Source organism: Carcharhinus amblyrhynchos, unplaced genomic scaffold (genome assembly GCF_965287045.1).
Source record: "Carcharhinus amblyrhynchos unplaced genomic scaffold, sCarAmb.v2.hapA scaffold_980, whole genome shotgun sequence".
In the NCBI taxonomy this organism is placed as follows: domain Eukaryota; kingdom Metazoa; phylum Chordata; class Chondrichthyes; order Carcharhiniformes; family Carcharhinidae; genus Carcharhinus; species Carcharhinus amblyrhynchos.
In genome coordinates this window covers 20001-47884 of record NW_027650720.1, presented here as the reverse complement: position 1 = coordinate 47884, position 27884 = coordinate 20001, and the positions used below count along the sequence as shown (strand labels likewise).

General features: G+C 52.5%; 1 protein-coding gene across 1 annotated transcript; it reads left to right on the top strand.

The window, feature by feature from the left end:
- On the top strand, nucleotides 1-27718 carry LOC145340400 (pleckstrin homology domain-containing family G member 5-like; the record flags this gene model as incomplete). Its single annotated transcript, XM_080184868.1, has 11 exons — nucleotides 1-51; nucleotides 1259-1429; nucleotides 4602-4712; nucleotides 6987-7136; nucleotides 17212-17349; nucleotides 19251-19370; nucleotides 22055-22187; nucleotides 23213-23328; nucleotides 23503-23648; nucleotides 27282-27639; nucleotides 27698-27718. Coding segments are annotated over 11 exons (1515 nt in total), but the record flags the coding sequence as incomplete, so codon positions are not given.
- Nucleotides 27719-27884: the final 166 nt, after the last annotated feature.

Genomic DNA, 27884 nt, shown 5'->3' with positions numbered 1-27884 from the left:
CTGTTCATCTCGGGCCTTCTCAACCTTCAGTCTACTGGCATCCTTCAGGAGGTGAGTTAACCGTCCGTGTGTGTGTGTGTGATATCCTGAGAGAGAGAGGGAGAGAGACACCACACACGGGGGACTGACTGATGTCCAATAACAATCCCGGGACTCCCTCCCTAACAGCGCCGTGGGTGTACCTACAGTGCAATTTAGCACGGCCAATCCACCCTAACCTACACATCTTTGGACTGTGGGAGGAAACCGGAGCACCCGGAGGAAACCCACGCAGATACGGGGAGAATGTGCAGACTCCACACAGACAGTGACCCAAGGCCGGGAATCGAACCCGGGTCCCTGGCGCTGTGAGACAGCAGCGCTTACGCACTGCGCCACCCGGGAATCGAAGCCGGCTCTCTGGCGCTGTGAGACAGCAGTGCTAACCCACTGTGTCACCGTGCCCCCCCCCCGGGGAATCGAACCCGGGTCCCTGGCGCTGTGAGACAGCAGTGCTAACCCACTGTGTCACCATGCCCCCGCCCCGGGGAATCGAACCCGGGTCCCTGGCGCTGTGAGACAGCAGTGCTAACCCACTGTGTCACCGTGCCCCCCCCCCCCGGGGAATCGAACCTGGGTCCCTGGCGCTGTGAGACAGCAGTGCTAACCCACTGTATCACCGTGTCCCCCCCCGGGAATCGAACCCGGGTTCCCTGGCTCTGTGAGACAGCAGCGCTCACGCACTGCGCCACCCGGGAATCGAAGCCGGCTCTCTGGCACTCTGAGCCAGCGGTGCTAACCCACTGCGCCGTTCTGAAGTCTACAAGATGATGAGGGACAGAGTGGAGAGTCAGAAGCTTTCTCCCCCCCCCCAGGGTCAATTCCTTGGGGTGGGGGGGGGGGGGGGACAGGTTTAAGGTGCGGGGGGGGCGGGGGGGCAAGGTTTAAAGGCCGATTTTGTGGGTGGTGGGAACTCGCTGCCGGGAGTGGGAACGGAGACGGGGGGGGGTGAGTTTCAAGCGGACGCATCCGTGAATGGGATGGGGAATAGCGGGGATACGGTTCCCGGAAGGGTAGGGTGGGTGGTGGGGAGGGGGGGGGGAGGTGGGGAGGAGTGGGGGGGGGGGGCAGCACGAACGGCCTTTTCCCCACCCTGGAATTTTGTTGATCTTCTGTGGTCAAATTTCCTGGCTCTGTGTCTCTCTCCCCCACCCAACCCCACACCCCTCACCCCCTCACCACCACCCCCCCCACCACCCTCCCCCTCCCCCCTCTGCAGGTGGAACCCCGCCGCATTTTCAGCAACACCCAGGAAATCGTCAGGATCCACCGAAACGTCTGGCGGGAGGTGCTGTCCCCGGTCCTGGAGGAGAGCCGGAGGTCCGGGTCGGCGCTGGACCCCGTGCCCCTGTGCCAGGGGCTCCGGGCGGTGAGGGCCGCCCCCGAGGGGGTTTGTAGGGGGGGGGTGGAGGGGGGAGATGAGGGAGGAGGGGTGAACTTGCCGATGTGTTGTTGGGGGAACGGTGTAGGGTTTGGAGGAGGGGGGCATCGGTGGGCTGTTAGAGGAGGAGGGGGGGCATCGGTGGGCTGTTAGAGGAGGAGGGGGGGCATCGGTGGGCTGTCAGAGGAGGGGGGCATCGGCGGGCTGTCAGAGGAGGGGGGCATCGGCGGGCTGGCAGAGGAGGGGGGGCATCGGTGGGCTGTCAGAGGAGGGGGGCATCGGCGGGATGTCAGAGGAGGGGGGGCATCGGCGGGCTGTCAGAGGAGGGGGGGCATCGGCGGGCTGTCAGAGGAGGGACTTGGAGGGACGGAGGCTATTTCCTCAACGTGGAGGGAAATCGGCGACTCGGAGGGACTCGGGGGGGTCCCCCCTCGCTCGGGGTTCCCTCTCGCTTTCCCAGCCCAGGTCCAGCGAGGGAGGGAGACGCGAGGTTGGCGCCCCCTGTGGGGAGACAACCGGAGCAGGGAATGGGCTTCGGAGGGTCCTGCTCAGACCCCGCCCCCCCCCCACCCTGTCTGGAGCAGGGGGTCAAACCCACCCCCCTCAGTATCTCTGGAAGGGGTCCAGAGGGAGGCTTCACAAGAATATAACCCCCTCCCTATCTCTGTAACCCCCCTACACCCCCTCCCTATCTCTGTAACCCCCTCCAGCCCCCCTACACCCCCTCCCTATCTCTGTAACCTCCTCCAGCCCCCCTACACCCCCTCCCTATCTCTGTAACCCCCTCCAGCCCCCCTACACCCCCTCCCTATCTCTGTAACCCCCTCCAGCCCCCCTACACCCCCTCCCTATCTCTGTAACCTCCTCCAGCCCCCCTACACCCCCTCCCTATCTCTGTAACCCCCTCCAGCCCCCCTACACCCCCTCCCTATCTCTGTAACCCCCTCCAGCCCCCCTACACCCCCTCCCTATCTCTGTAACCTCCTCCAGCCCCCCTACACCCCCTCCCTATCTCTGTAACCCCCTCCAGCCCCCTACACCCCCTCACTATCTCTGTAACCTCCTCCAGCCCCCTACACCCCCTCCCTATCTCTGTAACCCCCTCCAGCACCCTACACCCCCTCCCTATCTCTGTAACCCCCTCCAGCCCCCTACACCCCCTCCCTATCTCTGTAACCTCCTCCAGCCCCCCTACACCCCCTCCCTATCTCTGTAACCTCCTCCAGCACTCCTACACCCCCTCCCTATCTCTGTAACCCCCTCCAGCCCCCTACACCCCCTCCCTATCTCTGTAACCCCCTCCAGCCCCCTACACCCCCTCCCTATCTCTGTAACCTCCTCCAGCCCCCGACAACTCTCTGTCTGTTCACCCCTGGCCTTCTGAGCACCCGCCCACCTACAACTCCCCGCAACAACCTACCCCCCCCAACCTATCCACACCCCCACCAACCCTGCCGCAGCCTACCCCCACCCCCCGGGCAACCAACCTACCCACCCCACTTCCCCACGAAGAGGCGGAGTGAAGGATGGAGGGTTCGGGCCTGCGTATATTGGTTCATTGACCCCGGGGAGGTGACCGTAGACACTTGGGCCTGTGAATTTAGGCTGATTGACTCTGGAAGGGGATGAGGGCCAATGAGGCCTGTGGATTTAGGCTCATTGACTCTGGAAGGGGATTAGGGCCAATGGGGCCTGTGGATTCAGGCTCTTTGATCCTGGGAGCGGATTAGGACCAATGAGGCCTGTGGATTCAGGCTCTTTGATCCTGGGAGCGGATTAGGGCCAATCAGGCCTGTGGATTTAAGCTCATTGACTCTGGGAAGGGATTGGGGCCAATCAGGCCTGTGGATTTAGGCTGATTGACTCTGGGAGGGGATTAGGGCCAATCAGGCCTGTGGATTTAGGCTCATTGACTCTGGGAGGGGATTGGGGCCAATCAGGCCTGTGGATTTAGGCTGATTGACTCTGGGAGGGGATTAGGGCCAATCAGGCCTGTGGATTTAGGCTCATTGACTCTGGGAGGGGATTGGGGCCAATCAGGCCTGTGGATTTAGGCTCATTGACTCTGGGAGGGGATTAGGGCCAATCAGGCCTGTGGATTTAGGCTCATTGACTCTGGGAGGGGATTGGGGCCAATCAGGCCTGTGGATTTAGGCTCATTGACTCTGGGAGGGGATTGGGGCCAATCAGGCCTGTGGATTTAGGCTCATTGACTCTGGGAGGGGATTAGGGCCAATCAGGCCTGTGGATTTAGGCTCATTGACTCTGGGAGGGGATTGGGGCCAATCAGGCCTGTGGATTTAGGCTGATTGGCCCCAATACCCTTCTAGAGTCAATCAGCCTGAATCCACAGGCCTGATTGGCCCCAATCCCCTCCCAGAGTCAATCAGGCCTGTGAATTTAGGCTGATTGACTCTGGAAGGGGATTAGGGCCAATGGGGCCTGTGGATTCAGGCTCTTTGATGCTGGGAGCGGATTAGGGCCAATCAGGCCTGTGGATTTAGGCTCATTGACTCTGGAAGGGGATTAGGGCCAATGGGGCCTGTGGATTCAGGCTCTTTGATCCTGGGAGCGGATTAGGGCCAATGAGGCCTGTGGATTCAGGCTCTTTGATCCTGGGAGCGGATTAGGGCCAATCAGGCATGTGGATTTAAGCTCATTGACTCTGGAAGGGATTGGGGCCAATCAGGCCTGTGGATTTAGGCTGATTGGCCCCAATATCCTTCTAGAGTCAATCAGCCTGAATCCACAGGCCTGATTGGCCCCAATCTCCTCCCAGAGTCAATCAGGCCTGTGAATTTAGGCTGATTGACTCTGGAAGGGGATTAGGGCCAATGGGGCCTGTGGATTCAGGCTCTTTGATCCTGGGAGCGGATTAAGGCCAATGAGGCCTGTGGATTCAGGCTCTTTGATCCTGGGAGCGGATTAGGGCCAATCGGGCCTATGGATTTAGGCTAATTGGCCGTGGGGGGGGGGTGGGTGGTGATGGGAGCTGACAGGGGAGAGAGAGACGGGTACAGGAGTCACGTGCGATGTCACGGTTTAGCAGGGGCACGTGAATAAGTTGAGGAACAGACAGGGTGAGGGGTCAGTGAGGTAAGGGACTGGGACATGGCTAACACTGTCTGAACCTTCTCTCTCTCTCCCTCTGCTCCGTCTCCCCCCCCCAACCCGTCCACAGTTCCCAGAGCGGTTCCACGCCTACATCCATTACTGCCTCTCGGAGGCGCACTGCCTGCAGTATACCCACGTCACCCAGCAGAACAACAAACTATTCGCCATGTACGTCAGGGTGAGTACCCGCCAGCAAGCCCGACACCGGCGGCCATTTTAACCAGGCCCTTGGCGAACGATTTACCCCCCCCGGATGATCAATCCCCCCCCCTCTGACCCATCTTCCTGTTACTCTGTGAGCGGCCACTGAGAAAGGAGCAGGCCCAGAGGCCTTGTGGCTTTTGCTTTTAGGTCTATTGACCTCAGAGCAGGGATTGGAGCCACTTGGGCCTGTGGATTTAGGCTCACGGACCCTCAGGGGGAGATCAGGTCCTGTTGGGCCTGTGGATTCAGGCTCATTGATTCTGAGAGGGAATCAAGGCCTCTTGGGCCTGCGGATTTAGGCCTGTTCACCTCAGTAAGAGGACTGCAGTCATTTGGGCCTGTAGCTTTAGGCTTATTGACCCCCTGGGTGGGAATCGGGGCCTCCTGGTCCTGTGGATTTAGTCTTACTGACCCCTGGGAGGGGATTGGGGCCAATCGGGCCTGTAGGCTCACTAAACCCCCGGGAGGGAATTAGGGCAATTTAGGCCTGTAGATTTAGGCTCACTAATCCTTATGAGGGGATTGGGGCCATTTGGGCCTGTAGATTTAGGCTCAGTGACCCTGGGAGGGGATTGGGGCCACTTCGGCCTGTAGATTTAGGCTCACTGACCCCTGGGAGGGGATTGGGGCCACTCGGGCCTGTAGATTTAGGCTCACGAACCCCAGGGAGGGGATTGGGGCCACTCGGGCCTGTAGATTTAGGCTCACTAACCCCAGGGAGGGGATTGGGGCCAATTGGGTCTGTAGATTTGGGCTCACTAACCCCAAGGAGGGGATTGGGGCCACTTAGGCCTGTAGATTTAGGCTCAGTGACCCTGGGAGGGGATTGGGGCCAATTGGGCCTGTAGATTTAGGCTCACTAATCCTTATGAGGGGATTGGGGCCATTTGGGCCTGTAGATTTAGGCTCAGTGACCCTGGGAGGGGATTGGGGCCACTTGGGCCTGTAGATTTAGGCTCACGAACCCCAGGGAGGGGATTGGGGCCACTCGGGCCTGTAGATTTAGGCTCACTAACCCCAGGGAGGGGATTGGGGCTATTCAGGCCTGTAGATTTAGGCTCACTAATCCTTATGAGGGGATTGGGGCCATTTGGGCCTGTAGATTTAGGCTCATTTAGCCTTATGAGGGGATTGGGGCCATTTGGGCCTGTAGATTTAGGCTCATTTAGCCTTATGAGGGGATTGGGGCCATTCGGGCCTGTAGATTTAGGCTCACTGACCCCAGGGAGGGGATTGGGGCCAATTGGGTCAGTAGATTTGGGCTCACTAACCCCAAGGAGGGGATTGGGGCCACTTAGGCCTGTAGATTTAGGCTCAGTGACCCTGGGAGGGGATTGGGGCCAATTGGGCCTGTAGATTTAGGCTCACTGACCCCTGGGAGGGGATTGGGGCCAATCAGGCCTGTAGATTTGGGCTCACTAAACCCCCGGGAGGGAATTAGGGCAGTTTAGGCCTGTAGATTGAGGCTCACTAATCCTTATGAGGGGATTGGGGCCATTTGGGCCTGTAGATTTAGGCTCATTTAGCCTTATGAGGGGATTGGGGCCATTTGGGCCTGTAGATTTAGGCTCATTTAGCCTTATGAGGGGATTGGGGCCATTCGGGCCTGTAGATTTAGGCTCACTAACCCCAGGGAGGGGATTGGGGCCAATCGGACCTGTAGATTTGGGCTCACTAAACCCCCGGGAGGGAATTAGGGCAGTTTAGGCCTGTAGATTGAGGCTCACTAATCCTTATGAGGGGATTGGGGCCATTCGGGCCTGTAGATTTAGGCTCACTGACCCCAGGGAGTGGATTGGGGCCAATCGGGCCTGTAGATTTAGGCTCACTAAACCCAGGGAGTGGATTGGGGCCAATCGGGCCTGTAGATTTAGGCTCACTAAACCCAAGGAGTGGATTGGGGCCATTTGGGCCTGTAGATTTAGGCTCACTAAACCCAGGGAGTGGATTGGGGCCAATCGGGCCTGTAGATTTAGGCTCACTAAACCCAAGGAGTGGATTGGGGCCAATCGGGCCTGTAGATTTAGGCTCACTAAACCCAGGGAGTGGATTGGGGCCAATCGGGCCTGTAGATTTAGGCTCACTAAACCCAGGGAGTGGATTGGGGCCAATCGGGCCTGTAGATTTAGGCTCACTGAGCCTTATGAGGTGGATCGGGCCTGTGAATTCAGGCTCGGGCCTGCCCACAGCGATACAGCAGGCCCGCTGGAGCTGGGACTAACGCGCTCTCTCTCTCTCCTCTGGACAGTGGGCAGAGACGCACAAACAGAGCAACAGGATGAGGCTGAACGACATGCTGGTCAAACCCCACCAAAGGCTCACCAAGTATCCGCTGCTCCTCAAGGCCATTCTCAAGAGAACAGAGGGGGCGGGCGCCAGGGAGACCATCAACAGTACGGTAAGGAACAGCCATCAAACCGTCCCCCACCCTTCTCTCTCAGGGAGATATCTGTACACTGACTGGTGTCTCTCAGTCCCCCCTCTCTCTCTCAGGGAGATATCTGTACACTGACTGGTGTCTCTCAGTCCCCTCTCTCTCTCTCAGGGAGATATCTGTACACTGACTGGTGTCTCTCAGTCCCCTCTCTCTCTCTCTCAGGGAGATATCTGTACACTGACTGGTGTCTCTCAGTCCCCTCTCTCTCTCTCAGGGAGATATCTGTACACTGACTGGTGTCTCTCAGTCCCCTCTCTCTCTCTCAGGGAGATATCTGTACACTGACTGGTGTCTCTCAGTCCCCTCTCTCTTTCTCTCTCAGGGAGATATCTGTACACTGACTGGTGTCTCTCAGTCCCCTCTCTCTCTCTCAGGGGGATATCTGTACACTGACTGGTGTCTCTCAGTCCTCTCTCTCTCAGGGAGATATCTGTACACTGACTGGTGTCTCTCAGTCCCCTCTCTCTCTCTCTCAGGGAGATATCTGTACACTGACTGGTGTCTCTCAGTCCTCTCTCTCTCAGGGAGATATCTGTACACTGACTGGTGTCTCTCAGTCCCCTCTCTCTCTCTCAGGGGGATATCTGTACACTGACTGGTGTCTCTCAGTCCCCTCTCTCTCTCTCAGGGAGATATCTGTACACTGACTGGTGTCTCTCAGTCCCCTCTCTCTCTCTCAGGGAGATATCTGTACACTGACTGGTGTCTCTCAGTCCCCTCTCTCTCTCTCTCAGGGAGATATCTGTACACTGACTGGTGTCTCTCAGTCCCCTCTCTCTCTCTCAGGGAGATATCTGTACACTGACTGGTGTCTCTCAGTCCCCTCTCTCTCTCTCTCAGGGAGATATCTGTACACTGACTGGTGTCTCTCAGTCCTCTCTCTCTCTCAGGGAGATATCTGTACACTGACTGGTGTCTCTCAGTCCCCTCTCTCTCTCTCAGGGAGATATCTGTACACTGACTGGTGTCTCTCAGTCCCCTCTCTCTCTCAGGGAGATATCTGTACACTGACTGGTGTCTCTCAGTCCCCTCTCTCTCTCTCTCAGGGAGATATCCGTACACTGACTGGTGTCTCTCAGTCCCCTCTCTCTCTCTCTCAGGGAGATATCTGTACACTGACTGGTGTCTCTCAGTCCCCTCTCTCTCTCAGGGAGATATCCGTACACTGACTGGTGTCTCTCAGTCCCCCCCCTCTCTCTCAGGGAGATATCTGTACACTGACTGGTGTCTCTCAGTCCTCTCTCTCTCTCTCAGGGAGATATCTGTACACTGACTGGTGTCTCTCAGTCCCCCCTCTCTCTCTCTCTCAGGGAGATATCTGTACACTGACTGGTGTCTCTCAGTCCCCTCTCTCTCTCTCATGGAGATATCTGTACACTGACTGGTGTCTCTCAGTCCCCTCTCTCTCAGGGAGATATCTGTACACTGACTGGTGTCTCTCAGTCCTCTCTCTCTCTCTCAGGGAGATATCTGTACACTGACTGGTGTCTCTCAGTCCCCTCTCTCTCAGGGAGATATCTGTACACTGACTGGTGTCCCTCAGTCCCCTCTCTCTCTCTCAGGGAGATATCTGTACACTGACTGGTGTCTCTCAGTCCTCTCTCTCTCTCTCAGGGAGATATCTGTACACTGACTGGTGTCTCTCAGTCCCCTCTCTCTCAGGGAGATATCTGTACACTGACTGGTGTCTCTCAGTCCCCTCCCTCTCTCTCTCAGGGAGATATCTGTACACTGACTGGTGTCTCTCTCTCTCTCTCTCAGGGAGATATCTGTACACTGACTGGTGTCTCTCAGTCCCCTCTCTCTCTCTCTCTCAGGGAGATATCTGTACACTGACTGGTGTCTCTCAGTCCCCTCTCTCTCTCTCTCTCAGGGAGATATCTGTACACTGACTGGTGTCTCTCAGTCCCCTCTCTCTCAGGGAGATATCTGTACACTGACTGGTATCTCTCAGCCCCCTCTCTCTCTCTCAGGGAGATATCTGTACACTGACTGGTGTCTCTCAGTCCTCTCTCTCTCTCTCTCAGGGAGATGTCTGTACACTGACTGGTGTCTCTCAGTTCCCTCTCTCTCTCTCTCTCAGGGAGATATCTGTACACTGACTGGTGTCTCTCAGTCCCCTCTCTCTCTCTCTCTCTCAGGGAGATATCTGTACACTGACTGGTGTCTCTCAGTCCCCTCTCTCTCTCTCTCTCTCAGGGAGATATCTGTACACTGACTGGTGTCTCTCAGTCCCCTCTCTCTCAGGGAGATATCTGTACACTGACTGGTATCTCTCAGCCCCCTCTCTCTCTCTCAGGGAGATATCTGTACACTGACTGGTGTCTCTCAGTCCCCTCTCTCTCTCTCTCAGGGAGATATCTGTACACTGACTGGTATCTCTCAGCCCCCTCTCTCTCTGTCTCTCTCAGGGAGATATCTGTACACTGACTGGTGTCTCTCAGTCCCCTCTCTCTCTCTCTCTCTCAGGGAGATATCTGTACACTGACTGGTGTCTCTCAGTCCCCTCTCTCTCTCAGGGAGATATCTGTACACTGACTGGTGTCTCTCAGTCCCCTCTCTCTCTCAGGGAGATATCTGTACACTGACTGGTGTCACTCAGTCCCCTCTCTCTCTCTCTCTCAGGGAGATATCTGTACACTGACTGGTGTCTCTCAGTCCCCTCTCTCTCTCTCAGGGAGATATCTGTACACTGACTGGTGTCTCTCAGTCCCCTCTCTCTCTCTCTCTCTCAGGGAGATATCTGTACACTTACTGGTGTCTCTCAGTCCCCTCTCTCTGTCTCTCTCAGGGAGATATCTGTCCACTGACTGGTGTCTCTCAGTCCCCTCTCTCTCTCTCTCTCAGGGAGATATCTGTACACTGACTGGTGTCTCTCAGTCCCCTCTCTCTCTCTCTCTCAGGGAGATATCTGTACACTGACTGGTGTCTCTCAGTCCTCTCTCTCTCTCTCTCAGGGAGATATCTGTACACTGACTGGTGTCTCTCAGTCCCCTCTCTCTCAGGGAGATATCTGTACACTGACTGGTGTCTCTCAGTCCCCCCTCTCTCTCAGGGAGATATCTGTACACTGACTGGTGTCTCTCAGTCCCCTCTCTCTCTCTCTCAGGGAGATATCTGTACACTGACTGGTGTCTCTCAGTCCCCCCTCTCTCAGGGAGATATCTGTACACTGACTGGTGTCTCTCAGTCCTCTCTCTCTATCTCTCAGGGAGATATCTGTACACTGACTGGTGTCTCTCAGTCCCCTCTCTCTCTCAGGGAGATATCTGTACACTGACTGGTGTCTCTCAGTCCCCTCTCTCTCTCTCAGGGAGATATCTGTACACTGACTGGTGTCTCTCAGTCCCGTCTCTCTCTCTGAGGGAGATATCTGTACACTGACTGGTGTCTCTCAGTCCCGTCTCTCTCTCTGAGGGAGATATCTGTACACTCGTACAGAAGCAAAATACTGCAAATTTGATTTAAAAACATACTAAACGCAGCAGGCCTGTATGCGCCTCAGGAGGGGGAAAATGTTAAATAGTTTGACTCCTTGTCAGAGCTGAAGAGAAGGTCAGATGTGATGAACAGCAGAACAGAAGTGTCCTTGAAAGATTTTATTTGATTTATTATTGTCACATGTATTAACATACAGTGTAAAGTATTGTTTCTTGCGCGCTGTACAGACAAAGCATACCGCTCATAGAGAAGGAAAGGAGAGGGTGCAGAATGTAGTGTTACAGTCACAGCGAGGGTGTAGAGAAAGATCAGCTTAATGCGAGGTGGGTCCATTCAAAAGTCTGACAGCAGCAGGGAAGAAGCTGTTCTTGAGTCGGTCGGTACGGGACCTCAGACTTTTGTATCTTTTTCCCCCGACGGAAGAAGGTGGGAGAGAGAATGTCCGGGGTGTGTGTGTGTGTGGGGGGGGGTCCTTAATTATCCCGGCTGCTTTCCCCCCCTCCCGAGGCAGCGGGAAGTGTAGACGGAGTCAATGGATGGGAGGCTGGTTTGTGTGATGGGATTGGGGGCTACATTCACCACCCCTTTTGTAGTTCCTTGCGGTCTTGGGCAGAGCAGGATCCCAGACCGAGCTGTGATACAACCCAGAGAGAATGCTTTCTATGGGGGCGTCTGTAAAAGTTGGGGAGAGTCCGTAGCGGACATGCCAAATTTCCTTAGTCTTCTGAGAAAGTAGAGGGATTGGTGGGGCTTCCTTAGCAATAGTTAAGAAGTCTCCCAATGACAGGTTGATGTGGGAGCTCCATTCCTCGGAACGCCACTCCTTTGGGAACCACCAGATGGAAGGTCAGTGCTCCAAAAGCTCGTGTTACCAAATAAACTGGTTGGACTTCATCCTGGGGCTGGGAGACTTCTCAGCGCCCCTACCCAAGTCCAACGCTGGCAACACCACCTCACTCTTAACTATTGTGTCTGTTGTGGAGGGACAGGGGTCGGTGGTCGGTGACCTGGCCACCTCGGAAGCTGAAGGTCGCGTCTAAGGATAGATGTCTGAACAGAGGGGGGAGCGAGTGTGAGAGTTGGCACTGAGCTGGGGTAAGCTGGGTCTGACGGAGGGACGAAACTGAGACGATGCAATGTGTGTGAGCAACAGAACAAAAGTCAGCGCAAATTGAGAGCGAAATTGCAGCACAGGGGGCCCAGTGGTGGTGGGGGTTGTTGGCACAGGAATGAACCAGCGAACAATGTATTAAAAAAAAGTCCAAAAAAAAAACCCAGAGGGGAAAGGACGCTGCCGATCGTTTTTGGAGCACAGTGCTGGGTTCTGTTTGGTACACTTCGCTGGAAATCAGTGCTGTACACAGGACTGACAGGGGTACGCAACTGTAAGGCGCTGAGGTCAAGTGGCACGCAGCGGGATGGGGAGACAGGGGGTGGGAGGTAGGGGGAGGGCTGGGGGCTCATGCTTTCGGAGTCTCACTGGGGTACAACTCCCACACACACTGACTATCACTGGGGTACGGGTCCCACACACACACTGACTCTCACTGGGGTACGGGTCCCACACACACTGACTCTCACTGGGGTACGGGTCCCACACACACACTGACTCTCACTGGGGTACGGGTCCCACACACACTGACTCTCACTGGGGTACGGGTCCCACACACACTGACTCTCACTGGGGTACGGGTCCCACACACACTGACTCTCACTGGGGTACGGCTCCCACACACACTGACTCTCACTGGGGTACGGGTCCCACACACACTGACTCTCACTGGGGTACGGGTCCCACACACACTGACTCTCACTGGGGTATGGGTCCCACACACACTGACTCTCACTGGGGTACGGGTCCCACACACACTGACTCTCACTGGGGTACGGGTCCCACACACACTGACTCTCACTGGGGTCCCACACACACTGACTCTCACTGGGGTACGGGTCCCACACACACTGACTCTCACTGGGGTACGGGTCCCACACACACTGACTCTCACTGGGGTCCCACACACACTGACTCTCACTGGGGTACGGGGTCCCACACACACTGACTCTCACTGGGGTACGGGTCCCACACACACTGACTCTCACTGGGGTCCCACACACACTGACTCTCACTGGGGTACGGGTCCCACACACACTGACTCTCACTGGGGTACGGCTCCCACACACACTGACTCTCACTGGGGTACGGGTCCCACACACACACGGACTCTCACTGGGGTCCCACACACACTGACTCTCACTGGGGTAGGGGGTCCCACACACACTGACTCTCACTGGGGTACGGGTCCCACACACACACTGACTCTCACTGGGGTACGGGTCCCACACACACTGACTCTCACTGGGGTACGGGTCCCACACACACTGACTCTCACTGGAGTACGGGTCCCACACACACTGACTCTCACTGGGGTACGGGTCCCACACACACTGACTCTCACTGGGGTCCCACACACACTGACTCTCACTGGGGTACGGGTCCCAGACACACTGATTCTCACTGGGGTCCCACACACACTGACTCTCACTGGGGTACGGGTCCCACACACACTGACTCTCACTGGGGTACAGGTCCCACACACACTGACTCTCACTGGGGTACGGGTCCCACACACACTGACTCTCACTGGGGTACGGGTCCCACACACACTGACTCTCACTGGGGTACGGGTCCCACACACACTGACTCTCACGGGGGTACGGGTCCCGCACACACTGACTCTCACTGGGGTACAGGTCCCACACACACACTGACTCTCACTGGGGTACAGGTCCCACACACACTGACTCTCACTGGGGTCCCACACACACTGACTCTCACTGGGGAACTGGTCCCACACACACACTGACTCTCACTGGGGTCCCACACACGCTGACTCTCACTGGGGTCCCACACACACTGACTCTCACTGGGGTACAGGTCCCACACACACACTGACTCTCACTGGGGTACAGGTCCCACACACACTGACTCTCACTGGGGTCCCACACACACTGACTCTCACTGGGGAACTGGTCCCACACACACACTGACTCTCACTGGGGTCCCACACACGCTGACTCTCACTGGGGTCCCACACACACTGACTCTCACTGGGGTACGGGTCCCACACACACTGACTCTCACTGGGGTACGGGTCCCACACACACTGACTCTCACTGGGGTACGGCTCCCACACACACTGACTCTCACTGGGGTACGGGGTCCCACACACACACTGACTCTCACTGGGGTACGGGTCCCACACACACTGACTCTCACTGGGGTACGGGTCCCACACACACTGACTCTCACTGGGGTACGGGTCCCACACACACTGACTCTCACTGGGGTACGGGTCCCACACACAGTGACTCTCACTGGGGTACGGGGTCCCACACACACACTGACTCTCACTGGGGTACGGGTCCCACACACACTGACTCTCACTGGGGTACGGGGTCCCACACACACACTGACTCTCACTGGGGTACGGGTCCCACACACACTGACTCTCACTGGGGTACGGCTCCCACACACACTGACTCTCACTGGGCTCCCACACACACTGACTCTCACTGGGGTACGGGTCCCACACACACTGACACTCACTGGGGTACGGGTCCCACACACACTGACTCTCACTGGGGTACGGGTCCCACACACACTGACTCTCACTGGGGTACGGGTCCCACACACACTGACTCTCACTGGGGTATGGGTCCCACACACACTGACTCTCACTGGGGTACGGGTCCCACACACACTGACTCTCACTGGGGTACGGGTCCCACACACACTGACTCTCACTGGGGTCCCACACACACTGACTCTCACTGGGGTACGGGTCCCACACACACTGACTCTCACTGGGGTACGGGTCCCTCACACACTGACTCTCACTGGGGTCCCACACACACTGACTCTCACTGGGGTACGGGGTCCCACACACACTGACTCTCACTGGGGTACGGGTCCCACACACACTGACTCTCACTGGGGTCCCACACACACTGACTCTCACTGGGGTCCCACACACACTGACTCTCACTGGGGTACGGGTCCCACACACACACTGACTCTCACTGGGGTCCCACACACGCTGACTCTCACTGGGGTCCCACACACACTGACTCTCACTGGGGTACGGGTCCCACACACACTGACTCTCACTGGGGTACGGGTCCCACACACACTGACTCTCACTGGGGTACGGGTCCCACACACACTGACTCTCACTGGGGTACGGCTCCCACACACACTGACTCTCACTGGGGTACGGGGTCCCACACACACACTGACTCTCACTGGGGTACGGGTCCCACACACACTGACTCTCACTGGGGTACGGGTCCCACACACACTGACTCTCACTGGGGTACGGGTCCCACACACACTGACTCTCACTGGGGTACGGGTCCCACACACAGTGACCCTCACTGGGGTACGGGTCCCACACACACTGACTCTCACTGGGGTACGGGTCCCACACACACTGACTCTCACTGGGGTACGGGTCCCACACACACTGACTCTCACTGGGGTACGGGTCGCACACACACTGACTCTCACTGGGCTCCCACACACACTGACTCTCACTGGGGTACGGGTCCCACACACACTGACTCTCACTGGGGTACGGGTCCCACACACACTGACTCTCACTGGGGTACGGGTCCCACACACACTGACTCTCACTGGGCTCCCACACACACTGACTCTCACTGGGGTACGGGTCCCACACACACTGACTCTCACTGGGGTACGGGTCCCACACACACACTGACTCTCACTGGGGTACGGCTCCCACACACACTGACTCTCACTGGGGTACGGCTCCCACACACACTGACTCTCACTGGGGTACGCGTCCCACACACACTGACTCTCACTGGGGTAGGGGTTCCACACACACTGACTCTCACTGGGGTACGGGTCCCACACACACTGACTCTCACTGGGGTACGGCTCCCACACACACTGACTCTCACTGGGGTACGGGTCCCACACACACTGACTCTCACTGGGGTCCCACACACACTGACTCTCACTGGGGTACGGGTCCCACACACACTGACTCTCACTGGGGTACGGGTCCCACACACACTGACACTCACTGGGGTACGGCTCCCACACACACTGACTCTCACTGGGGTACGGATCCCACACACACTGACTCTCACTGGGGTACGGGTCCCACACACACTGACTCTCACTGGGGTACGGGTCCCACACACACTGACTCTCACTGGGGTACGGCTCCCACACACACTGACTCTCACTGGGGTACGGGTCCCACACACACTGACTCTCACTGGGGTCCCACACACACTGACTCTCACTGGGGTACGGGGTCCCACACACACTGACTCTCACTGGGGTACGGGTCCCACACACACTGACTCTCACTGGGGTACGGGTCCCACACACACTGACTCTCACTGGGGTACGGGTCCCACACACACTGACTCTCACTGGGGTACGGGCCCCACACACACTGACTCTCACTGTGGTACGGCTCCCACACACACTGACTCTCACTGGGGTACGGGTCCCACACACACTGACTCTCACTGGGGTACGGCTCCCACACACACTGACTCTCACTGGGGTAGGGGGTCCCACACACACTGACTCTCACTGGGATAGGGGGTTCCACACACACTGACTCTCACTGGGGTACGGGTCCCACACACACTGACTCTCACTGGGGTCCCACACACACTGACTCTCACTGGGGTACGGGTCCCACACACACTGACTCTCACTGGGGTCCCACACACACTGACTCTCACTGGGGTACGGGTCCCACACACACTGACTCTCACTGGGGTACAGGTCCCACACACACTGACTCTCACTGGGGTACGGGTCCCACACACACTGACTCTCACTGGGGTACGGGTCCCACACACACTGACTCTCACTGGGGTACGGGTCCCACACACACTGACTCTCACTGGGGTACGGGTCCCGCACACACTGACTCTCACTGGGGTACAGGTCCCACACACACACTGACTCTCACTGGGGTACAGGTCCCACACACACACTGACTCTCACTGGGGTACAGGTCCCACACACACTGACTCTCACTGGGGTCCCACACACACTGACTCTCACTGGGATACGGGTCCCACACACACTGACTCTCACTGGGGTTCCACACACACTGACTCTCACTGGGGTACGGGTCCCACACACACACTGACTCTCACTGGGGTACAGGTCCCACACACACTGACCCTCACTGGGGTACGGGTCCCACACACACTGACTCTCACTGGGGTACGGGTCCCACACACACTGACTCTCACTGGGGTACAGGTCCCACACACACACTGACTCTCACTGGGGTACGGGTCCCACACACACTGACTCTCACTGGGGTACGGGTCCCACACACACTGACTCTCACTGGGGTACGGCTCCCACACACACTGACTCTCACTGGGGTACGGGTCCCACACACACTGACTCTCACTGGGGTACGGGTCCCACACACACACTGACTCTCACTGGGGTACGGCTCCCACACACACTGACTCTCACTGGGGTCCCACACACACTGATTCTGAAGAAATTCCCGTTTTTTCACAGTTGATCATTGTGGAGAACTTCATCCGGAGAATTAATTCACAGATGCAGATCCGCGATGAACGCCAAAAGCTGGAAGTGATCGCAAATCGATTTTGCCATTATGAAGTCGTCGAGACTAGCAGTGACGAAGTGGATAAAGTAGGAGCTTTATTATATACAGAATAACAGATATCCAGGAGTGAGTTACAGACTGGAATCTCATCGAGGGGTTCAGGGTGGTTTATATACAGAATAACAGATACCCGGGAGTGTGTTACAGACTGGAATCTAATCGAGGGGTTCGGGCTGGTTTATATACAGAATAACAGATACCCGGGAGTGAGTTACAGACTGGAATCTAATCGAGGGGTTCGGGGTGGTTTATATACAGAATAACAGATACCCGGGAGTGAGTTACAGACTGGAATCTAATCGAGGGGTTCGGGGTGGTTTATATACAGAATAACAGATACCCGGGAGTGAGTTACAGACTGGAATCTAATCGAGGGGTTCGGGGGGGTTTATATATAGAATAACAGATACCCGGGAGTGAGTTACAGACTGGAATCTAATCGAGGGGTTCGGGGTGGTTTATATACAGAATAACAGATACCTGGGAGTGAGTTACAGACTGGAATCTAATCGAGGGGTTCGGGGTGGTTTATATATAGAATAACAGATATCCAGGAGTGAGTTACAGACTGGAATCTAATCGAGGTGTTCGGGGTGGTTTATATACAGAATAACAGATACCCGGGAGTGAGTTACAGACTGGAATCTAATCGAGGGGTTCGGGGTGGTTTATATACAGAATAACAGATACCCGGGAGTGAGTTACAGACTGGAATCTAATTGAGGGGTTCGGGGTGGTTTATATACAGAATAACAGATACCCGGGAGTGAGTTACAGACTGGAATCTAATCGAGGGGTTCGGGGTGGTTTATATACAGAATGACAGATACCCAGGAGTGAGTTACAGACTGGAATCTAATCGAGGGTTTCGGGGTGGTTTATATATAGAATAACAGATACCCGGGAGTGAGTTACAGACTGGAATCTAATCGAGGGGTTCGGGGTGGTTTATATACAGAATAACAGATACCCGGGAGTGAGTTACAGACTGGAATCTAATTGAGGGGTTCGGGGTGGTTTATATACAGAATAACAGATACCCGGGAGTGAGTTACAGACTGGAATCTAATCGAGGGGTTCGGGGAGGGTTTATATACAGAATAACAGATACCCGGGAGTGAGTTACAGACTAGAATCTAATCGAGGGGTTCGGGGTGGTTTATATACAGAATAACAGATACCCGGGAGTGAGTTACAGACTGGAATCTAATCGAGGGGTTCGGGGTGGTTTATATACAGAATAACAGATACCCGGGAGTGAGTTACAGACTGGAATCTAATCGAGGGGTTCGGGGTGGTTTATATACAGAATAACAGATACCCGGGAGTGAGTTACAGACTGGAATCTAATCGAGGGGTTCGGGGTGGTTTATATACAGAATAACAGATACCCGGGAGTGAGTTACAGACTGGAATCTAATCGAGGGGTTTGGGGTGGTTTATATATAGAATAACAGATACCCGGGAGTGAGTTACAGACTGGAATCTAATCGAGGGGTTCGGGGTGGTTTATATACAGAATAACAGATACCCGGGAGTGAGTTACAGACTGGAATCTAATCGAGGGGTTCGGGGTGGTTTATATATAGAATAACAGATACCCGGGAGTGAGTTACAGACTGGAATCTAATCGAGGGGTTTGGGGTGGTTTATATATAGAATAACAGATACCCGGGAGTGAGTTACAGACTGGAATCTAATCGAGGGGTTCAGGGTGGTTTATATATAGAATAACAGATACCCGGGAGTGAGTTACAGACTGGAATCTAATCGAGGGGTTCGGGGTGGTTTATATACAGAATAACAGATACCCGGGAGTGAGTTACAGACTGGAATCTAATCGAGGTGTTCGGGGAGGGTTATACTGTTCGGGACGATGTGTTTTGATGATTCCTGAACTTTCCTGTGTTTTGTTCCTGGATCACAGATCGTGAAGGAGTTTTCCTACCTGGATCTAACACTCCCAATGGTGGGAGTTGGACCAGAATCTGTACGTCTGCTGTTACTGGAGGGCAACCTCAAAATGAAGGAAGGGAGAGATAGCAAGGTACCCGAGACCTGCCGAAATATCGTAACCGCCTCTCAGATCATCGCGCACTCTCCCCTCACCATCTCCCTCTCTCAGCCTGTCCATCCCTCCGTCTCTCTCTCTCAATCACGCACACTCTCTCTCAGTCCCCTGAGTAGATTTATTATTGTCACACGTATAAACAGACAGTGAAAAGTATTGTTTCTTGCGTGCTGTACAGACAAAGCATACCGCTCATAGAGAAGGAAAGGAGAGGGTGCAGAATGTAGTGTTACAGTCACAGCGAGGGTGTAGAGAAAGATCAGCTTAATATTTGATTTATTATTGTCACGTGTATTAACACACAGCGAAAAGTATTGTTTCCTGCACACTATAAAAGCATACCATTCATAGAGAAGGAAAGAAGAGAGTGCAGAATGTAGTGTTACACTCACAGCGAGGGTGTAGAGAAAGATCAGCTTAATATTTGATTTGATTTATTATTGTCACTGGGATACAGTGAAAAGTATTGTTTCTTGCGCGCTGCACAGACAAAGCATACCGTTCATAGAGAAGGAAAGGAGAGGGTGCAGAATGTAGTGTTACAGTCACAGCGAGGGTGTAGAGAAAGATCAGCTTAATATTTGATTTATTATTGTCATATGTATTAACACACAATGAAAAGTATTGTTTCTTGCACACTATAGAAAGCATACCATTCATAGAGAAGGAAAGAAGAGAGTGCAGAATGTAGTGTTACACTCACAGCGAGGGTGTAGAGAAAGTTCAGCTTAATATTTGATTTGATTTATTATTGTCACTGGGATACAGTGAAAAGTATTGTTTCTTGCGCGCTATACAGACAAAGCATACCGCTCATAGAGAAGGAAAGGAGAGGGTGCAGAATGTAGTGTTACAGTCACAGCGAGGGTGTAGAGAAAGATCAGCTTAATATTTGATTTATTATTGTCACGTGTATTAACACACAGCGAAAAGTATTGTTTCTTGCACACTATAAAAGCATACCATTCATAGAGAAGGAAAGGAGAGGGTGCAGAATGTAGTGTTACAGTCACAGCGAGGGTGTAGAGAAAGATCAGCTTAATATTTGATTTATTATTATCACGTGTATTAACACACAGCGAAAAGTATTGTTTCTTGCACACTATAAAAGCATGCCATTCATAGAGAAGGAAAGGAGAGGGTGCAGAATGTAGTGTTACAGTCACAGCGAGGGTGTAGAGAAAGATCAGCTTAATATTTGATTTGATTTATTATTGTCACTGGGATACAGCGAAAAGTATTGTTTCTTGCGCACTATACAAAGCATACCATTCATAGAGAAGGAAAGGAGAGGGTGCAGAATGTAGTGTTACAGTCACAGCGAGGGTGTAGAGAAAGATCAGCTTAATATTTGATTTGATTTATTATTGTCACTGGGATACAGCGAAAAGTATTGTTTCTTGCGCACTATACAAAGCATACCATTCATAGAGAAGGAAAGGAGAGGGTGCAGAATGTAGTGTTACAGTCACAGTGAGGGTGTAGAGAAAGATCAGCTTAATGCGAGGTGGGTCCATTCAAAAGTCTGACAGCAGCAGGGAAGAAGCTGTTCTTGAGTCGGTCGGTACGGGACCTCAGACTTTTGTATCTTTTTCCCCAACGGAAGAAGGTGGAAGAGAGAATGTCCGGGGTGTGTGTGTGTGGGGGGGGGGGGGTCCTTAATTATCCCGGCTGCTTTTCCCCTCCCCGAGGCAGCGGGAAGTGTAGACGGAGTCAATGGATGGGAGGCTGGTTTGTGTGATGGGATTGGGGGCTACATTCACCACCCTTTTGTAGTTCCTTGCGGTCTTGGGCAGAGCAGGATCCCAGACCGAGCTGTGATCCAACCCAGAGAGAATGCTTTCTATGGGGGGCGTCTGTAAAAGTTGGGGAGAGTCCGTAGCGGACATGCCAAATTTCCTTAGTCTGCAGAGAAAGTAGAGGTGGGGCTTTCTTAACCATAGTGTTGGTGTTGTGGGGGGAACCAGGACAGGTTGTCGGTGATCTGGACACCTTGAAGCTCTCCCCACCCTTTCTACTCGGTCCCCGTTGATGTAGACAGTTCTCCTTTACATAAATCAAATCAGTCAAAATCTCTCCCTCTCCGTCTCACTTGCTCTGTTCCCTGGTCTTGCTTTGTCTGCATCTCTTGGTCACACTTGAATGTGGTGGAGAGGTCTAGGACATAGAAAAACTACAGCACAAACAGGCCCTTCGGCCCACAAGTTGTGCCGATCCTATCCCTACCTACCAGGCCTATCTATAACCCCCAATCCCGTTAAATCCCATGTACTCATCCAGAAGTCTCTTAAAAGACCCCAGTGAGTTCGCCTCTACCACCACCACCGATTCCACTCACTCACCACCCTCTGAGTGAAAAACTTACCCCTGGCATCTCCTCTGTACCTGCCCCCCAGCACCTGTGTCCTCTCGTAGTGACCATTTCAACCCTGGGAAATAGCCTCCGAGAATCCACCCTATCTATTCCTCTCAACGTCTTATAAACCTCGATCAGGTCGCCTCTCCATCCTTCGTCTGTCCAGGGAGAAGAGACCGAGCGAGATCTGATAGACGAGAGAGAGAGACAGAGGAAGAGTGAGGGGGAATGACTGTCTGCTGCCATACGTGGCCCAGTAGATTCGCTGAACTTTCATGCCTCCCCTGCTGCCTCCTTTCCACAGACTGAGGTCCACTGCCTTCTCTTCAGCGACCTATTCCTCATTACAAAGCTCCTGAAGAAGGGAAATCGAGGGAAAGTTATCCGTCAACCACTTATGCTCGACAAGATTGTGTTCAGAGAACTGAAAGATCCAGGTGAGAAACTCCCCCAGATACCGCATCCCTCAGAACCTCAACTCTCTATCCCGCAACCCTCAAAATTACAACGATCAACCTCCCTCTACACTGTCCCCTCATCAAACACTCCCAGGACAGGTACAGCACGGGGTTAGATACAGAGTAAAGCTCCCTCTACACTGTCCCCCCATCAAACACTCCCAGGACAGGTACAGCACGGGGTTAGATACAGAGTAAAGCTCCCTCTACACTGTCCCCATCAAACACTCCCAGGACAGGGACAGCACTGGGTTAGATACAGAGTAAAGCTCCCTCTACACTGTCCCCCCATCAAACACTCCCAGGACAGGTACAGCACGGGGTTAGATACAAAGTAAAGCTCCCTCTACACTGTCCCCCCATCAAACACTCCCAGGACAGGGACAGCACGGGGTTAGATACAGAGTAAAGCTCCCTCTACACTGTCCCCATCAAACACTCCCAGGACAGGTACAGCACGGGGTTAGATACAGAGTAAAGCTCCCTCTACACTGTCCCCCATCAAACACTCCCAGGACAGGTACAGCATGGGGTTAGATACAGAGTAAAGCTCCCTCTACACTGTCCCCCCATCAAACACTCCCAGGACAGGTACAGCACGGGGTTAGATACAGAGTAAAGCTCCCTCTACACTGTCCCCCCATCAAACACTCCCAGGACAGGTACAGCACGGGGTTAGATACAGAGTAAAGCTTCCTCGACACTGTCCCCCCATCAAACACTCCCAGGACAGGTACAGCACGGGGTTAGATACAGAGTAAAGCTCCCTCTACACTGTCCCCCCATCAAACACTCCCAGGACAGGTACAGCACGGGGTTAGATACAGAGTAAAGCTCCCTCTACACTGTCCCCCCATCAAACACTCCCAGGACAGGTACAGCACGGGGTTAGATACAGAGTAAAGCTCCCTCTACACTGTCCCCCCGATCAAACACTCCCAGGACAGGGACAGCACGGGGTTGGATACAGTTTCCTCTGATACTGATGGGATCTTTCTATGCAGGTTCCTTCGTCTTGCTGTACGTGAATGAGTTACACAGTGTGATCGCAGCGTACACTTTCATTGCCCCGAGCAGTAGCCTGTGTAAGGACTGGTTAGAGACTCTCTCCACCGCTCAGGTAAGTCCACCCTCTGAGGGTGTGTATTTCCCATCCCGGGTTCCTGCTCCCGATCCCTGTCCCTGGGTTGGGAAAGTTGGGGTTGTGTGGGTGGGGGGGGGGGGGTGGGAAATCTATCCCGGGTTCCTGTCTCGGTGAGAATCCCGACTGAAGGATGGATTTGACTCCCCACAGAAGCAGCTGGAGCTGCACCGATCCCGGGAAGCCTGGATGTGTCAGGAACAGTTTAAACAGATGCAGGAAGGGAGTCGGCATAACCCGGACGAGGAGCGGACACCCTCCAAACCTGACAGCGGAATTCCCAGCGAGGGAGGGAGCAGGTACGGTTAAACCGGGAGAGAGAGAGATTCCCAACACACTGATCCCTCGGTATCCCTCCAACTCCGAACATTCCCTCACTCCCCCATCACCCCTCGATATTCCCCCAACTCCGAACACTCCCTCCCTCACTCCCCCACCACCCCTCGATATTCCCTCCAACTCCGAACACTCCCTCCCTCACTCCCCCATCACCCCTCGATATTCCCTCCAACTCCGACCACTCCCTCCCTCACTCCTCCATCACCCCTCGACACTCCCCATCAGAATGCTCCCTCCCTACCCCATTTACCCTCGCTTCCCCCCCTCGGAACGCTCCCTCCCTCACTCCCTACGACTCACCCATACAAACACAGAGGAACACCAACAAATCCAACAACAACCCCAAAGTTTAAAAACACCAACAAATCCAACAACAACCTCCGCGTTAAAAAGAACAACAAGTCCAACAACATCAAAATTAAAAGAAAAACAAGTTCAGCAACAACCACGACATTAAAAACACCAACAAATTCAACAACAACCTCCGCGTTAAAAAGAACCCAACAAATTCAGCAACAGCAACTCACAATTAAAAGAACAAATGAAGCAACTGCATGGACATTGAGAGACACTAACAATTTCAACAACAACCCCATTATTGAAAATACCAATAAATCCAACAACAACTTCAAAATTAAAACACCAACAAATTCAACAACAACCTCAAAATTAAAAAAAAAATCCAACAACAACCCAACATTGAAAAACACCAACAAAATCATCAGCAACCCAACACTGAAAGCACCAACAAATGCAACAACAACCTCAACATTGTAAAACACCAACAAATACAACAACAACCTCAACATTAAAAAACAACAAATTCAACAACTACATTTACATTGAGAAGCACCAATAAATTCAACAGCAAACTCAACATTAAAAACACCAACAATTTCAACAACAACATCAACATTAAAAGAACAACAAATTAAACAACTACATCCACATTGAGAAACACCAACAAATTCAACAACAACCTCGACATTAAAAACACCAATACATTCAACAACAACCACAACATTGAGAAACACCAACAAACTCAACAACAACCTCAATGTTAAAAAAGACCAACTAAATCAACAGCAACATCAAAATTAAAAGAACAACACATTCAACAACAACCCCATTATTAAAAATACCAACAAACCCACAACAACTTCAAAACTAAAACACAAATTCAACAACAACCTCAACATTAAAAAAACAACAAATTCAACAACAACCTCAACATTAAAAAAACAACAAATTCAACAACAATGTCAATGTTAAAAGAACAGCAAATGAAACAACTACATCCACATTGAGAAGGACCAATAAATTCAACAACAAACTCAACAATGAAAAACACCAACAAATCCAACAACAAGCTCAACTTTAAAGACGCCAACAAATCCAACAACAACCCAACATTGAAAAACACCAAAAAAATGAACAACAACTTCAAAATTTAAGCACCAACACATTCAACGGCAACCCCATAATTAAAAATATCAACAAATTCAACAACAACTTCAAAAATAAAAAAAACAAATCTAACAACAACCTCAACATTAAAAACACAAACAAATTCAACAACAACCTCAATGTTTTAAAAAAACAAGTTCAACAACAACATCAAAATTAAAACATCAACAGATTCAAGAACAATCTCAAGGTTAAAAGAACAACGAATTAAACAACTACATCTACATTGAGAAGCACCAAAAAATTCATCAACAACCTCAATTTTAAAAACACCAACAAATTCAACAACAACATCAAAATTAAAACACCAACAATTTAAACAACTACATCCACATTGAGAAACACCAACAACTTCAACAACAACCTCAACATTGAAAACACCAACAAATGCAACAACAACCTCAACATTGAAAACACCAACACATCCAACGACATCAATGTTAAAAAACACCAACAATTCCAACAACAACCCAACATCAAAAAACACCAACAAAATCAACACAACTTCAAAATTAAAACACCAACTTGTTCAACAACAACCTTTCATTGAGCGCAACAACAACTCAACATTAAAAAAATCCAACAACATCCTTAATATTAAAAACACCAAATCCAACAACAACCTCAATTTAAAAAAAAATTCAACAACAATCTCAATGTCAAAAAAAACAAGTTCAACAACAACAACATCAAAATTAAAAGAACAACAAGTTAAACAACACCAAAATTGAAAACACCAACAAATTCAACAACAACCTAAACATTGAAAACACCAACAAGTGCAACAACAACCTCAACATTAAAAACACCAACAAGTGCAACAACAACCTCAACATTAAAACAGCAACAAATTCAACAACAACCTCAACATTAAAAACAACAACAAATCCAACAACAACCACAATATTGAATAACACCAACAAATTCAACAACAACCTCAATTTTCAAAAAAAGCACCAACAAGTTCAATAACAACCTCAAAATTAAAAAGAACTTCAAATTAAACAACATCAAAATTAAAAGAGCAACAAATTAAACAACAACATCCACATTGAGAAACACCAACAATTTCAACAACAACCTCAATTAAAAACACCAACAAATCCAACAACGACCACAACATTGAATAACACCAAAAAGTTCAACAACCTCAATTTAAAAAACAAATTTAACAACAACCCGAATTTTAAAAAAACAACAAATTCAACAACAACCTTGACAATAAAAACACCAGTACATTCAATAATAACCCCATCTTTAAAGATGCCAACAAATCCAAGAACTTCAATCTTAAAACAACAACAAATTCAACAACAACCTCAACATGGAAAACACCTACAAATGCAACAACAACCTTAACATTTAAAAACGCCAACAAATGAAACAACAACCCCAACATTGAAAACTCCGACAAATTCAACAACATCAAAATTAAAACACCAACAAATTCAACAACAACCTCGACATTAAAAACACCAATACGTCCAACAACAACCCCATCATTAAAAATACCAACAAATCCAACAACAACCTCAACATTGAAAAAACACCAACAACATAAACAACAACTTCAAAATTAAAACACAAACAAGTTCAGCAATGACCTTATCATTGGAAGCGACAACAAGTTCAACAACAATCTTAACATAGAAAACACTAACAAATGCAACAACAACCTCAACATTAAAAACACCAACAAATTCAACAACAACCTCAATGCTAAAAAAAGCCCAACAAATTCAACAACAACTTCAAAATTAAAACACCAAGTTCAACAACAACACTAACACTGAAAACACCAACAAATCCAACAACATCCTCAGCAATTAATATTGCTGCTAATTGACGCTGGGAGTTATTTCGGGGCTCTGTAGGCAGGGGGACTGACCCCGGGGTTCTGGGAGATGCAGGGTGATAACTGGGAGTTATTTTGGGGTTCGTTGGGTGGGGGGGACTGACCCCGCGGTTTTTGGAGATGTAGAGTGATGGTTGGCATTGCGAAAGTCAGTCTGCCTGACATGACGACTGGGGAATTACGCGAGTTGGTGAAAATGCTGTACTAACCGCACCGTTGGAAATCTCTCTGCTCTGATGTAACCAAATCTCTTCCCTCTTCCCTCTCGCAGCCACTCTGACAGGAACCTCTCCGTCGCTGACCCCCGGCTTCTGCTGACCCCCCTGGACCTTGTCAAGCCCCCGGCCCAGGACCCCGAGCGAAGCGGTGTCTCCCCGAGCTCTCCTCGCCGCCGCTTGCCACATCGCAGTCACTCGCCAGCGAGGGTGGGAGCCCAGAGGGCGATCGAGAGGCGACTGAGGAAGGAGAACGGATCTCCGGGGGCCAGACGGAGGCCCGAGGGCCCAGGAATCCAGGCTCAGGAGGCAGACCGGGTGCAGGCCAAGGGCCCAGGAATCGAGGCCCAGGAGGCAGACCGGGAGCAGGCCGAGGGCCCAGGAACTCAGGCCCAGGAAGCAGCCTGGGAGCAGGCCGAGGGCCCAGGAATCCAGGCCCAGGAGGCAGACGGGGAGCAGGCCGAGGGCCCAGGAATCCAGGCCCAGGAGGTAGACCGGGAGCAGGCCGAGGGCCCAGGAACTCAGGCTCAGGAGGCAGACCGGGAGCAGGCCGAGGGCCCAGGAACTCAGGCCCAGGAGGCAGCCCGGGAGCAGGCCGAGGGCCCAGGAACTCAGGCCCAGGAGGCAGACCGGGAGCAGGCCGAGGGCCCAGGAACTCA